This window comes from Aquila chrysaetos, chromosome 3 (genome assembly GCF_900496995.4).
Source record: "Aquila chrysaetos chrysaetos chromosome 3, bAquChr1.4, whole genome shotgun sequence".
Lineage (NCBI taxonomy): Eukaryota > Metazoa > Chordata > Aves > Accipitriformes > Accipitridae > Aquila > Aquila chrysaetos.
Window position 1 is genome coordinate 25,114,048 of NC_044006.1, and position 15,725 is coordinate 25,129,772.

Below are 15,725 nucleotides of genomic sequence, written 5' to 3' on the forward strand. Positions count from 1 at the left end.
CATCTATGAAATGAAGGTTACTGCCATGTGTTCATAAATATCTCACAATTGTACTGGGGGGCTTCAATATTTGAAAAGTGATTTGAGATCCTCAGAGGCCTGATGGTGCTCTTGCCATGTAAAGAGTATTTCTTTACCCCGGGGGTGTGGATTTAGGCATGTAATGTACAGCTGAGGAGGGGTTAAGCCTTTTCATTATTTGGCAGACTGAAGGAAAGTAAAAGAAAGATTTCAGCAAGAAAAATTAGGAATCAGATGAATTGTTCTTCTGGATACAATCTTTGGCTAAAGATTTATGAAGTGTTTATGGTTACATAGAACTGGGCAGTTACAGCTCTTCATTAACAGAGGTGTGTTACAAGGTGCTTCTGTAGTGTAGCATCACATAAAATGCAGAGATCAACAGGTTATTGTATGCTGAGCTACATAAATCATCAGTCATTTTCATGTGTGTAGGTGGTCTATGTAAGTGTCTCAAGAGAATCACAATTGCTGCAGATCTTTCTGTTTACTTCAGACAATCCAGATTGTGTACTTAAACACAAATCATTATCAGTGGTAATACAGATCAGCAATTCTGAGGCAGCCCTCAAGGTGTTTGAAAAGACACCACGATACTGAAAAATCAATTGGAAATTTCCTTCAATCTATACAGATCCCAGCATGCAAAACAAACACGTCATAGTGTGGTGAGCTGGTGTAGGAGAATGCACAGAAGACAAAACTAGCCATATGGTAAAGGCTTTCTAACAAGGCTTTGAATGTTATTTTCATTGCTCCAAGTTACTCAGTGAAATAAGATAGTATGGGCTTTGTGCAGGGTAATATCATCAAGTATATGAATGTATCTCTGAAATGGCATTTCTTCTCCTGTTTTATCTACCTAGGGTTTTAGCAAGGCCATTCTGCCTTTAGGCTGAACCGCCATCAATTTCTCTCACAGATTTTTTTTCATGCAAATTTAAACTTCTACTGCCTTTTGATGGATCATTTTAAATTCTGAAAACTCCTTTAAAATAAATTATATCTTGTCCTTTTGAGGTGATTGATGATCTAAAATATCTTCTCTTCCAACTGCAATCCTGCCTTCCTTTTTACAGTCTCTCAAATCCGATTCAAAACCCAAAAGTCCCAGAATATTCAAAGATCTTTGTGATCCCTATTAGCCCAAAATACATTAACATCCATAATTCTTGAACCAGATACTGAGCTGAGTTGTATTTTTAGTTGTGTAGGGGAAACTAAGTTTACAATAATAAAAAAAAGCGCTAATACACTGCTAATTGCTTATTACCCTAAGGTAAAACCTACCCGTGTGAAGTTCTTACCCTGATAAGCAATATAGTGTTCTATAGCATTTGATGAAAAAGTCTACAGATATGAAATGAAAATGAAATTGTAATAATATTACTTTAAAAGATGTCTTTTAGTCTCCAAGTATCAAAGGTACACAACTGATGACAGCTAAAAGGTTTACAGTTTGATCTGTTAGAGACCTGCTGAGTGTGATGGAGAACACTGGCCAAAGCCAAGGCTTGCTGCAGGTTGCAGAGGTGATATTCCAACAAATACACAGGTGGAAGGCCCCAGTTGTGAGCAGATTTGCATGACAGAGCCCTGCCGCTCTGCAACACTCAACGACATCCCTTGGGTTTACCCATGCACCAAATACTGTGACAGAACGGTGTGTGGTGTAGTGAGCCTCATTACTGTATTGCAGTAAGATCTTTGCTGACTGCTTAAACAGAGCTACCTCCTTCAGCTTGGTTCTCCAGCTGCACAAACAGGACACAGCTTACTCCCAGAAAGAACCCAACTGGTTATTCAGATTGACCTTTCTCACTTCGGTTTATAGGTCTTGCAGTCACACCTGCTGTGTAAATCTAAACCTGCATCCAACCTTTCCGGAGTGAAAGAGGTACTAGACAAACTCCCTTTACTCCTAAGTAGCATGGACATTTCAGGCACAAAGAATTGGTACATTTACATTCACTTTTTTTGGAATGGGAAGGATGAGCTGGAGGACACCTAGGATAAGGTTACACTTCTCAGGTTGTTTTTCCCCTTTATTTACAGGCAGTGCCATTTTGCCACAAGGAAAATACAGTTTATAGCGCCATCCGTCCTCCTTCACTCATAGGTCTTTCTTGTACCTGCAGTCCCAGGCTGAGGAGTTGCACTTTACCAGAGGCAATTTCAGCAATTACAGCGCTATGTGAGTGATACTGGTCAGCCCAGCTGCCCATTTGCTTGCACCATTCACTGCAAACCATCAGTTGGCTGCACTCACACCCCCTCTTTTCTGTTTTCTTCCAATTTCATTGCATAGTTGGGGAGATCTGCCAAACTGATCAGGTGAAACCTAGGTGGCCTCTCTTGTGAAGGCTGCCAGTTCAAAATTGGTGTTTCCATTTCCTCATTCCTGCAATTCTGAGGACTCCCAAGGCAGCAGACCGGCAAGAAAGGTTATTTTGTAATGGGCATTGTTTCTTTCTTTTCCTTCTCTCCAAAAAAGTGCTAGTCATTTCTACTGCTGTGCAGAAAGCCTTTTACTGCTGTGTTCAAGAGGCACTTGAATTTTTATCCCACTGATTAGAGCAGGCAGTTTGCAACCTGATTGCATTCAGAGTTGCAGCCATCTTGCTACACACACACACACAAATTGACAAGAGTTGCCTCTAGCATCATGAAAAGCTGCATGCACCAAGAAAAAAAAAAATAAGGTTTGCTGTTGATATTAAAAAGGAGAAAAGAAGTACAGCATTAAAACTTTTCTCTGCCAAATGTGTGCACCCCCTTGTATTACTTCCAACTTACTGGTACATGAAATCCTGCGTCACCTCAGCTGCGCAGCATGCTAGATGAGAAGAGCATCATACTGTGGCGGCAAGGCTAGCTAGCATCAAGAGAGCCCTCTTTAGCAGGGAACATCCATCGTGACTTGGCAAGTCACTTAATCTTGCTGTGTGCCTTAGTTCCACATCTTTAAAATGGGGATAAGTAGCATTTTGCTACTTTCTGGGGACTTTGGTAGGATAGGCACCAGTGCAGGGTTGTCGCAGTGCTTTGAAATTGGGAGGTATCACTTTTAACATTTTTAGATCCTTTCCTCCTCCTGGTATAGAAATCCCTGTCAGAGCAGCAGCATAACCTACTGATGGACCCCGCTAGAAAACACATCTACATGAAATTTAGCAACACCCCTGTGGTGTTGCTGTTCTTGATGCCAGGGAGAGAACAGAAAGATGCATTGGTCCCTGTGATAGCAGAGATGACTGACCAGCTTCAGAGAGGGAGTATCAGTTGGACTCTGAACTTGAGATGCATTTCTGAACACACTATGTGTTTACTTCTTAAAAGGACAAGAAGTAAACACGAGGACAAGGAGTGTGTGAACACCAAAATTCTGCTCAGTTACCCACTCTGAGGTGCCTACAGCCTGTCTCGGATCTGGTTAGCCGGCCACAAACCGAGTGCAGCACCCCCCCACACACATACCACAGTGGGGAAGAAAACAGCGCAGCAGGGTAAAGAGGTGAAGCAACAACAGACTTCAGCTGGCCACACTGAAGGTTCACGTATCTTTAAAAAACACGTGTCTGTTGAAACCAAAAGGGAATCTTCGGTTCATACCCATTCACTATCCCACCCAGTGCACTCTCAGCCGTGCTTGTGCCCTGCTCAGAAAAAAAGGGTGAATTAATTCCGAATACTGACGAAACCCAGATCTCACTGGAGCCAGAGTCAGAGGTACCAGCCCTGTGCCAGGCTGCCCAGAGATCCTCTGCCTGGCCCACGTGCTCTAACTTTACCAGTAACTTTGCTGGCTACAATATTAAATATACTTCCCATAAACGCTGCCTTCCCACCCTTACGTGGCCGACCCGGTTGCAGGGAGCACCTGAAGCAGTTAAGCCCCGCACCCCGCGGCAGTTTGATACAGCAGGGACCCTTCTGCCCCAACCCTCCGGGCATCCGCTCCGCTCCCCCGGGCGGAGGAGTCTTCTGAATCCGTGCAAGGGTCCTGCGGCCCGGTGGGCCTGAGCGGCGCTTGCCAGCGATACGCTTCGCCCTTACGGACGCTGCTGTGTTGGATTCCGGCGGCCGGAACGGAGGCGCGGGAGGGACGGCCGTGCTGGCGGCGCTGGGGGGAAGGGGTGCCCGTGGCTATTTCTGCACGTCCTCCCCCGTCTGCACCCCCTCGGGTGAGGGCTTCCCCCCCCGTGTCAGAGAAGGCCCATCCGCCACGGGAGCCGCAGCCCTGCCCCGCGGGGCCTTCGGGCACGGAGCGGCCCAACCGGCCGCCAGCCAGGGCCCAGGTTAAACCCCGGGCCGCGCCGCCGGGCAGGCGCCTTCGCCGGGGGGGCGGAACCTCTACCCCTGGGCCGGTGCGGGAAGCCGCTGGAGCCAGCGGTGGGGGGGGAATGGGCGCTGACGCACGACCACGTCTTCGGGTCGGGTCAGGAGTTTTGACGTTAACTGTTGAGGTAACCGCCTCCCCCCACCGGGAGCGCCGGCCGGAACCTTCTTTCTGAGGCAGTACGGAAGGTTTTCAGCGTCGGACCGGGCGGCGCCGGAAGCCGGCGGCGGCTCCGCCAACGCTGGCGGCATGGCGGGCTGGGGGCTGCTGGGCCGGCTGGGGGGCCGCCTGTGGGCGGCAGCGCCGGGGAGGCCGCTCTGGGCGGCGGGGGCGGCGGCGGCTTCCGGAGACAGGTAGCGGAAGGGCTGGGAGGGGAAGGGGCTGCTGCGGGGAGGGGCGGGAAGAGTGGGGATGGGGATGGGGATGGGGATGGGGATGGGGGGGGGGGGGGGGTGCCGGCCCCTGTCCAGCCCCGAGATGAGGGGCTCCTTCCTCTTCCCTTCCCTTCCCCTCGGCGGCCCCTCCGGTCTCTGCCGTTCGGCGGGGCCGCTGGGTGCAGCCCGCTGGCAGCGCCCGGAGGGTTTGCAAGTGCAAAGGTGGCAGGGCCCCGGCTCACTGGCGGGGCACCCAGGCCTTGGTAACAGACCCAGCCTGCGTGGGAGTTACGGCAGGACACGCGTCTTTGCAACCAAAGCGCCTTTGCTTCGCAGCGAGCGGCCTGACCTGCCGTGTTTTGAGTCACCTCGGCCTGCTGTTACAACTAGCCATGTGCTTTCGCTGCTGTATTGTTCAATACTCTGTTTCGTTGTACTTGAAGAGGATTGAGGAGCGTTCAAGCTTTTCTTAGTGCTCGCAAAAGTTATGACAGTACAGCAAAGTGTTTAGCAGTGAACGTGAAATTGGAGAGTTGTTGGGGCTGGAAGGGAGCTGAGGAGCTTTCTCATCTAAGCTCCTGCTCGTACTGTGGCCAGCTCAGAGGTCAGACCAGGTTGCTCCGGGCTTTGTCTGGTTGGGCCTTGAGAGCCTCCAAGAACAGTCTCACTGGGCCCCTGTTCCAGTGTTTGACTGTCCTCAGGCTGAACATTTTTTCCTTATGTCAAATCAGAACCCCCTTTTTCAGTTTATAGCAGTCCTCTCATTCTCCTGGCATGCACCTCAGTAAAGACAGCGTGGCTCTGTCCTGTCAGTAACCTTCTTGTAGCTATTGGAAAGCTGCTGTCAGGTCCCCCCTAAGCCTCCTGTTCTCCAGACTAAACAAGCCCAGTTACCTCAATCCTCCTCACAGGGAAAGTGCTCCAGCCCCTGTATTTTTTTGTACCACTGCTGTACTGGCTTATTTATAAACATCCCTTTTTACCCTGGGGACCCAAAACTGGATTTAGTATTGCAGATGTGGTCTACTTGGAGTGCTGAAGAAAGGATGATAACTGCTTCCCTTTATCTCCTGACCGTGCTTCTGTTGATGCAGCCCAGGCTACTGTTAGCCCTCATTGCTGCCAGGAGCCTGCTCACTCCTTTTTTACCTTTTTGCCCCCCAGGACTCCCAAGTCCTTTGCCTGACTGGGGAGCAGCTCTCCTGAAGTCATGGCCTGTACCCTTGCAAGAGGTTATTCCATCCCAGGTGTGGGACTTTGCATTTCTCCTTTATGAATTTCATCGGGTTCCTTGTTGGCTTGTCTCTCTGACTGGCAGAGGGGTGCTCTTGAGCATTATCAACTTCAGTTCAGTTTTATTGGCAAACTTCAGAAGGGTGCGTTTGTCCCCTCTTACAGGTCACTGATAAAGTTATTAAACAGGACAAGTCCCTGAATAGGCTGTTGAGGAACTCTACTTGTAGCTGGCCTTCTGGTAGAGTGCAAACCATTAGCTGCGACTCTTTCAGCCTGATGATCCAGCCAGGTTTTTGCCCATCTGCTAGCCCTCCCATCCATGCGGTAACATCCCAGCTTGGATAGAAGGATGCCACAGGAGACTGTGTTGAAAGCCTTGCTAAAGTTAAAGTAAACACCACCCACTGCTATCTCTTCATTCACGGATCTAGGGTTTTTTTTATTGTAGAAGGAGTGGTCGTTTGATTTGTTGTTGCTTACTCCTCTTTGGTATATTTTGCGATACTTTAAAAGTTAGACGAGAGTATGGCAAATAGGTGTTGTTGGTCAAGGGTGGCCAGTTTGAGTGATGGTAGTTGAATAGCTTGCTAGTATAATTTCGGCCTTTATGATTTTATACTCTATTATGTAATGATATGTAGTATATATTGCATTACAAACATGCGTGTTATGAGAGATTATTTGAACTGATAAGACACTTAAAACTTTCTCCCACCACTGGAAAGGAGGCAGCTGGGCTTTGTAGTCAGGCATGTTAACAGTACAACGTGGTGGCATGAGCATCTTTCTGAAGAGAATGTCCAGTTCCTCAAGAAGATAACTGCAGAGGAATACAAAGCTCAGACAGCCAGCAAGCTGTGCCCTCTGAAAGATGAGCCATGGCCACTGAATGACTGGAAACCAGGTGAGAAAGCATCTCTTCTGAAATACCAAACTCTTGCTGAAATTATCGTTGTTGTGTTGTTGCATTGAGTCATATCGGGAATGTGTCTTGTATTCTCCTTTTTGCTTTTGCCTCAATCATCCAATACATCTCCTAGTAAATAAGTAAATGGAATACATCAGCTCTCTAAAAAGCATTTAAAATATTACAGGGTGTTAAGAACCTTGTAAGAACTTTGGGTTTAGTCCAAATCAGCACTTGGCCAGTCCCACTGCTGCACAATGGCAAGGTAATAAACTAAGGATTCATCAAAAAAGACTCCCTAGAATATAAAGTATAAGAACTTGAAAATGTTCTTGTAAATTTTGCTGGACTCTGAAGAAAAAGTGTAGTGTATAATACATCCCACTTCTATTCAGTGATTCCAAAGTCCTATGGACTAGAACACAATATAAAGTTTTTGAGCCTTCAAAAGGATCACATTATTTGACAGCAAACCTGACAGTCTGCAAATCCGTGAGCAGATCCTCAGGTATGACGTTGGAAACTGGAACAAAGAGCATTTCTCAAACTTTAAAGCATTTATTCTTCATCTTACGTGTTCTGCTTTTCACGCCACGGACCGTCAGAAGCCAGACGACAGGTTGCCTTTGCTGTACAGTTACAGTGACAGAAATGTGCAAAAGCTGGGGTGGGAGGAACCTCCTACAGTAACCTTTTCAATAGTTAGTTTGGCTCTAATATTCTACATGGGTGTTGTATTTTCTAAAAAAAATTAGTCTGAAGCATTGGTTGCTCTAATATTAATGGAGAACTAGTTTCCACGTTCTATCAAACACAACTGGAACAGATAGACCTTTACTGCTAGTGGGATTAAAAACAGTGAACAGGTTATTCCCAGCCTACCCGCAGGGAGTCAGCAATGTTTTCTCTCCTTTTTCAACTCCTTAGGAAAGATCAGAGTTAATGGGACTTTGCGGGTTATGAGATGGGCTTTTTCAAATATTAAGTGTGGAGTTGCATCCATGTTCTGTTTTGGTCTACAGATTCCATCAGAGTTGGTGTTGTTGCAGTAAAACTGGGAATGATGCCAATATGGACCAAGTCAGGAAAAAAACATGCTGTCACACTACTTAAGGTGAAATAAATGATAATGAATTTCATCTCCTGTACTGTATTCAGATCATTAACCAGAAGTTTCAGGCAAAAGTGAAACTTACCACTTGTACAGAGTAGGAAATCCCTAAAGAAAGATTTCTTTCAACCCTGCATAGTACACCAGGCCTATTCTGTTTATATGCTGAACTTTCTAGGAGCGGTCTGCCTTTTGCCTCAGCTATTCAAGGGCTGCAGAGCTGTGCGTAAGTATTACCTAGGTGAGGGAAGATGGGAGGCAGCATAAAGCTGGGGTTAACTACCCCACTTCACTTTTTTTATTTTGCCACCTGCGGGCACTTTGGGATTAGTTTCACTTTGGTTTCTGAGCCTTTGTAGCCCTGAAGCTGCTTCTTCGTATTCTCTGGCAGCTACTACTGTGATGAAGCTGTTCACTGATGTGCCATATGATGAACCATGTTGCTGCCATATGATGAACCACTGCTGTGAAGGAGATCAGGTTTACAGGGCAAAGGAGCAGGAGTCTAAAATGTGGGCTCTTATTGTATGCTTTGCCACTGCATACAGTAGGGATTTTGCAGATCTTGCAGGCAAAATATGACTATAAAATTTCATTCAATTTCTAGAGCATTTATGAAAACATAGTTTGCATTGCACAAATATTTTTTTTCTAAGATAAGCCTTTTATTTTTTGGCAAAAGAATGTCTATGGTAAAAAGGTAACACGGTCTCCTACTTGTAGGCTGTATCTCCTGTTATATAGATACAATTGAAAATACAGACTGGCTTTGTTTCACTTGTTTTGATGATCTCTGTGGTCTCAAAGCGTACATATCTGCTTATACTCAAGTAAATACTATCTTTCTTTTCTTAAGGTGCAAGATTGCCATGTTTTAAGATACATTTCAAAGGAAGAGTCGGGTGGAAAAACATCTAAGCTACTTGTTGGAGGCAAAAACGCATCTCCTTTTTTTGTAAGTGAACCACTTTGGGTGTTTTTGTTAGAATAGTTGTTTCTGTTGTAATTACAGTACATGATTAAAGTAGCACAGGTGGACTTCTTTAAAAGATTAATTGACAGACATGCATGCCTTGGAACTGATCTTTTGTCACATTGACCCTTGCTTATTTCCTGAATTCTAGTGTCGATTGTTGGTCAAGAGAATAGCAAGAACTTTTTGAAAGTTTTGCCTCTTGATTCTCAAGGAAAGCTGTGGGTTTAGGAAGTTGCTTTGATGTGCAGTGTCCCATGCTGACAAAAGGGTCTGAAGGGCCATTAGCAGTGTTAGTGTTAGGCTATTAGTAACAAACATGTGTTCCCCATCTCTGTGGAGATGCAATATGAGACAAGGACTGCAAGATACATACTTTAATGGCCTTTTGTCAACTTACCCATCTTCATCAGTTGTTTAGAAGACTTTGTTCTCTAGCTTACTCTTCCATACTGTTTTATTAGCTTTAGCTGTAATTTTTCCACAGGTCTGTTGAGATTGTTTAATTTGCATATCATTTTACTGATGAATAAGTTTAGGACTTAAATTTTCAGGAAGGTAGCTTCATGATTGTAGCTCATCAACAGTGCTGTCAAAACCACTCACTTGTTTAGACACCCCAAATGCCTGATGTGGAATTCCCAGACATCTTCAGTGGCTAAGGTTGTCTAGCAGAGCTGTCATTCCTGAAGGGGAAAATTGAATTATAGATCAAGGCAGGAACAAAGCTTTCCCTTGAAGGACTGCTATTTCTATGATCCATTATTTCTATAAAATATCACTTTTCACTTCTTACAGTATCCTGACACTCATTTGTTTGATTTAGGCAAGTAAAAAAAAAAATAGGACTCATGATCACTAAGCAGATTATCTCAGTTGGTGATTATGGCTTTTTGAGGATATATATTTCCCTTTTTCAAACAGAAGGTGGTCCCAGAGCCTCAAAATTAATCTGTGTACTTGTTTTTGCTTTAGTGGAGGTGAGGGAAGAAGGAGCTTTTTTCATTTGATAAACCTGTTGGCTTTTATAGTATATTCTACTGATTTTGAACAGGCTTCTATTTATAGGTATCTTTCTTTTATTCAGTGAGTTTATGCTATCATTGCTTGTACTTTTCAGGTGTCCATCCTGTCACTTTAGTCTGTTTCCACTTTCCAGGTGTGACATTTTTCCTGGAGAAATTACAGCTGTGTTTTTTCTTACCCTGTTACCTTGGTTAAGACATGCAAGAATCATGTGAATAATAATTTTCAAGTTGTATTATGCACATCAGACTCCTTACAGTTGATCTTTTCATAAAGATGATGCCATCAGTGATTCAATATATTGTCAGAGTAAAAATGTGCAGGAAGCAAGGAGATACATAGAAAATTTCTATTTAAACAACAAGAAAATGTCTTCAAAGCTGAACTACCTAAAAAGTCAACTCAAGGATTTTTTTTAGTAGTTTGAGTTATGCTAAAGACTCTCCTGGACATTACTTTTTTCAAGTTAGCTCCTGTTAATTTGGTTGAACTTAGACTCATTTTAATAAAGAAATTAATGAAATATACTTAGACCAATCTGTGGTGAGGACCTGGCCTGAGACTGAGCTCTGTATTATTATTATTGTTGTTGTTGTTATCATCATTGTATAAACTACATCATTTCTAAGAAAGAATTTGGCAAGCCGATTCTGAGCAATTCTACTTGTTAAGGTACTAACAAATGATGTCTTTCTGTGGTTTAGCTGCAGGTTTGCATCATTGCTCTCCTATGTTTATCAGTCTTTTTATGTGTTTCTTTTCTCTCTGAAGTGTCTAAAAGTGAGAATTAAAAGAAAGCTGAATGAAACTCTATTGTATTAGCATAAGCAGTTTATCTTCTGTTAATTCCTCATAGGAACATCTGTCTTTCTCAGATTCCTCACAGCTACTGATTTTTAATGAATTCAATCTAATGATTCCCTCAGTAATTTTACTAACAAAGTGTATTTCTTTTGAGCGTCAAATTGCCTAAAAAATGATAAGGGGTATTGCATTTTTAGCAAGATTTTTTTTTTCCCTTTTTAGCTTGCTGTATGTCAGTCTATTACAAGTGAACAGATTTTTCATGATTTTTTAATGCAAAAATTATTCTCAAAAGTACAATTCTGTCAGTGTTCTAATAATTTTTTGTCAAAAATATTTTACATGCTTCCCTTAAGTGAGGGCATGTGGATCATTTTCCTATAATACTGGAAGATATTGTTGGTCATTTTAAAACTAAGAACATCTGAATTCACTCAATGTTCTTCTCTTTAGTATTGCTCTTTAGGAAGGCTTTTTAAAGACTGCAGTGTTTTCTTTGTAGAAATACATCTCTCCGACTTCACTGTTTAAAGAAAACTTGTTGAAATAGAAGAGTGCAAGGCTATAGTAGGACTCTTGAGATGTAAGCGGTTTTTACCCTTTGACTTCACTATGCTTTCCTTCAGCTGTGGTAGCTCTTTCCAGGCACCCGTGCTGAGCACAGAGCTCCCCTTGCTGTCATCTAAGGCAGCAGTTTTATGTAACAGTGGCAATAAAGGATTGATATGCAGGCATTTACTAGAAAGGGGATTTCTTTATTTTTAATTCTTATACTTGGTACTATTGTTTGATACAGTTGTCCTCTATTGATGCCTCAAATTTTTGTGGTCTTAGGGCAGATTTTGTATTTAGTTGATGACTTTTTTCTTTTAAAAAAAAAAAGGTATTTTAAGTGTTTTGTACTATGAACTCAAGTTAACAAATCACTCAAAAACCCCTTTTAACTCTCAAAGACTTTGCATCCACACTTTCTCCTCAAATAAGGACAGATTCATAAAACTAAAATTTCTGGTTTGTGTCTAAAGTCAGAGATCCTCATCATCTTGCTCCCTCGTTGTTCACAAAACTTCGTCTGTTCTCCTAAAACTTTTAAACAGATTTTTAAAAACAAAGGGAATGGCAACATGCAGGTTTTCAAAATAAACTAAGTAACGATTTTAAAGTTACTCACATTTTTTGTCTTAAAATACACAACATTATTTTTGAGAGAGAGAACTGCACAGAACTTTTGAGAAGTGAACCTCAGAGATGTGACTATCCAAGTGTGACAGTATTGTCAGATGCTTAAATTGCTTTCTAGGAGAATTCAGCTGAAGAAAAATCAGCTGCATTGCTTTTTTTCCTATGGCCACAATTTTCCTGAATCACTGTTTCCATTGCTTGGTATCATCTTAGTGGTCAGCTGTTCTGTGAGTTGTCTTGTTTAAAACAGCTGAGAACAATTTTAAGTACTTTTGTCAGACTCCTCTAAAAAGAAGAGCCCTTCTTTGGTATGTCAGCAGTGGTTTGACACTGAGTGTATTTGGTATATCTTAAAAATACATGAATCATAAACTTGTTGTTCTTCATTTTTCCTTTTTTGTCTAGAGACTCTAGATTCTCTTCTGTGGGAAGTTAAGCATTTCTAGAAGTTTCTGCAAGACCAGGCTTTATTTCTATGGTTTTGTTAGTTAAGTCAAATATATTTATGGTGGTGTGGAACTAAGTCATTTGAAGCTTTGAAAAAGAGAAAATGTTTTTAAATTACTACAAAACTCTTTGAAAGTCATGAAAAAGCAGTAATATATTTTATGTACATTCTAAATAATTGGTTTCCCTTTTCTAATCTTAGAAATCTTCATATATCTCTTCTTTATATGATGTAGCTGTAGGGTAACTAGTTGATGGAAAATAAAATGCAGACACAGGAGTTTTAAATTGATTTTTATATTGCACTAAAGTGCTAGTCTCAAGATAAAAGTGTAGTATAATATATCTGTTTCTCTGAGTGGTGTTGAGAGCCTGTAACCACTTTCTGTGTTATGTTGATCCTTGGGTATTTTAAGATCACTTCTTTTTTATGGCTGCTCGTTGTTACAGAAATCAGAGTCTGCTATGAAAATTTTTAAAGAAGCTGGAGTACCACGGAAGCAGAAAGTTGCAACATTTAATGTAACAGATGATGCCATAATCAAACCAGGTAATCTTTTTGAGCTACTGAATATTATATGCATAATCATTTAATGTCTGCTGCTTGTAAACTTAAATGAAGTTATGACATGTATTTAATTTTTGTTTTGTTTGGAAATTGCTGAATTCTTATTTCTTTGTCATTGGAGCACAAACTTTTTTTCTTAGGGAAAACAAGTCTTATCCAGACTAGCTAATATGAACATTGATTTAAATAAATGTCTGTAACCTTGACTGACTTGTTGGGAATAAATATGAATGCATTTACAGGAAGTTCTCTAATTATGAGAGGGGCACCGAGAATTTTGTGGTAAAGTTTCTGAGGAGCCTAAAACAGCAGTTTGAGGTTTGTTTCTTCTTGCTACATTCAGAAGTAGGACTGATGGCTGTCATATATGGCACTTTTTCTGGCAGCTTGCAAAGTAAAACACATTAAAACATGTTGTAACAAATGTTCTCAGTAAAAATCAGTATTAGAAGTTTGGAGATTTAATGAAAAGTCTTGTGTTTTTAAGGTTTTATTAGCTAGTGTATTTAGGTTGCTTTAATTTTGTACTTTTTGACAGTTATAGGTATTTTCCCAAGAATTAGGTAGGGTAGGAAATTCTAATGTATTACATCTTTATTTGCCATTAGAGGAGGTTTTTGCAAGACCTTTTTAATACAGTGTGGTAACTAATAAAAATGAAATCTGACATGAAGAGGAAGTCAGGACTGATAAATGGAAGCAAAAGCCTGAGATAAAGCAGAATTGCAAGTTTTCAATAAACTGATTTTACAGTGTGTGTATTTTGTACATAACATCCTTCATGTACATGATTTTCTGTCAGGTGACAGGCATCTTATCCCAGGTGTGTATGGATCATATAAATATGAAATAACATGAGGATTTTTATGCTTGAGACTTAGCAGAAGTTTACATCATTTCAGTTTGCATTCGTACAGACTTAAAACAGCATGAAAATGGGTGTAGACATGAAGCAATTAAAATTTCATTTTTTTTAGTTCACTTAAACAGGCTGGAAACTCAGAGATGCCGCTGCATAGATCTTCAGATTAAAGTTCATTTATAATGAACTAAGTTATCAATTCTGTTTTTTTTTTAAAAGCTGCTAATAAAAGAGCATTGCACTTGGATGAAAAAAATTGCTGAAGAGAAAATAAACCTTCAATTAAAATTAAAACTTTGAGGCTACAAGCACTTAGGGGAATGAGTGTAATTGCAGTCAGGTGAGTGATTTCACTGACCGACAGAAGCACTACTTCTACTAAAGGCTAGTGTACAGGTCATTCCCTAGTGGATGAAGCTGTACTTCTGCCACAGTCTTTAGTTTGGAAACGCTGTGTCTTAACAAAGTGGAAGCATTGCAAAACTTTTTTATTATCCTTAACCCCATTTTTTATAGGAAGTGTTTGGGGGGTTTTTTGTTTGTTTTTTTTTTTTTTTTTTAAAAAAACCCTCCACCTTGTGAAGTACTAGTATTTATAAGTGGAGCATGTTCTGGTTTTTTGCCAAGTTTGTTTATTGTGAGTCTTAACTAATGAAGCATTTTAGGCTTTGTCTCTTTCAGTGTCTAAAGAGCAACATATCTGATTAAAGGTCCTACCCTTCCTTCCTCCTCATCTGAAATTGATCTAGGAACTGAGAAATGTGCTTAAGTCAAAACTACAAAGCATCTGTTTTACGCAGTGAGGTTTATAAAGAAGAACAAATAATATGTGAATACAAACAAAGTTTTGTTTCCTTTCCTGTGACTGTAATCTACCCTGGATAGTAATGACTGGTTAGCGGTTTGAGGATTTCGGCACTTAGTTGACCATGATCTCTCCCCTTCTTTTGAAGGTACTCCTTTGTATGCTGCTCACTTCCGCCCAGGGCAGTTCGTGGACGTTACTGCAAAAACGTATGTTCCTAATGATTTAACATGTACGGTTAATCTTTTAAATAGACTGGTTGAATTCTTCCTCCCTTCTACTTTGGCTTGAAGTCATGGCTCGCAAGCTGAAATACAATTGCAAGGGTAGTGGCAGGAAATAGAAGTCCATTCAGCCATTGGGTCAAGCATATAAAATTATTTTTCTTTGCTGAGGCTTACTTTTGATTTTGAACATGGTAGGTAAACCCCCGCAGATATATTAGGGCTATGGTTCCGCATGTGTTGTCCGTTGCACATACATGATTAGCAGGAAGGGCTTGACAAAGAGCTTGAGAAAGAGGTGCTCAAGCTTAGCATGGGTGAAGAGGTCTATAATGCAGCATCAGTGATATGTAGAAGTGGGGAGCAAATGCGGAAAGGCATCAGTTCCCGGAAAGACTGCTTAATTTTGATTTGGTGAAGAGATGTGAAGAGAGATGCATCATGTGGATCAAAAGAAAAGCAAAAAGATAGTGAATACATTGAGCACAACAGAGCTGTGAAATTCCTTTTTTTTGTTTTCTCTCATATTCCAGCTCATCTCCTTGCCAGCAGCGGCTAATGATCTTTTACTTCAATGTGGGAGGAATGATTTCCTCTCAGACCACTGCAAATGCCAAATTAGAGCTCAAGTGGTAGAGGGTGTCAGAAACTGGCATCTTGTAGCAAAGACTAGTCACGCCTCTTCTATTACATCCATGATTTCCACTGCCCAAGAGAGCTGAGAACTCCTATCTCTGTATTTCAGTGAAATGTATTTTTGTTGTGTTGTGATACAAAGATAATGTTTTCCATTTGATGTTTTATTTTTTGCATAATGGAGATAATACCCAACTGGGTCTTGTTGAA

General features: G+C 41.5%; 1 protein-coding gene across 2 annotated transcripts in view; it reads left to right on the forward strand.

Moving 5' to 3' along the window:
• Positions 1 to 4,590: 4,590 nt before the first annotated feature.
• Positions 4,591 to 15,725, forward strand: part of MRPL3 (mitochondrial ribosomal protein L3) — a 31,860-nt gene continuing 20,725 nt past the window's right edge. The window contains exons 1-6 of one of the 2 annotated variants that reach the window (XM_030009701.2): positions 4,591 to 4,713; positions 6,696 to 6,874; positions 7,900 to 7,991; positions 8,845 to 8,943; positions 12,871 to 12,970; positions 14,804 to 14,864. In XM_030009701.2, coding sequence (XP_029865561.1) covers positions 4,610 to 4,713; positions 6,696 to 6,874; positions 7,900 to 7,991; positions 8,845 to 8,943; positions 12,871 to 12,970; positions 14,804 to 14,864 — 635 coding nt within the window. In that variant the 5' untranslated portion in view covers positions 4,591 to 4,609. The remainder of the gene's footprint in view (positions 4,714 to 6,695; positions 6,875 to 7,899; positions 7,992 to 8,844; positions 8,944 to 12,870; positions 12,971 to 14,803; positions 14,865 to 15,725) is intronic. The other variant, XM_030009702.2, reaches the window with a different exon arrangement.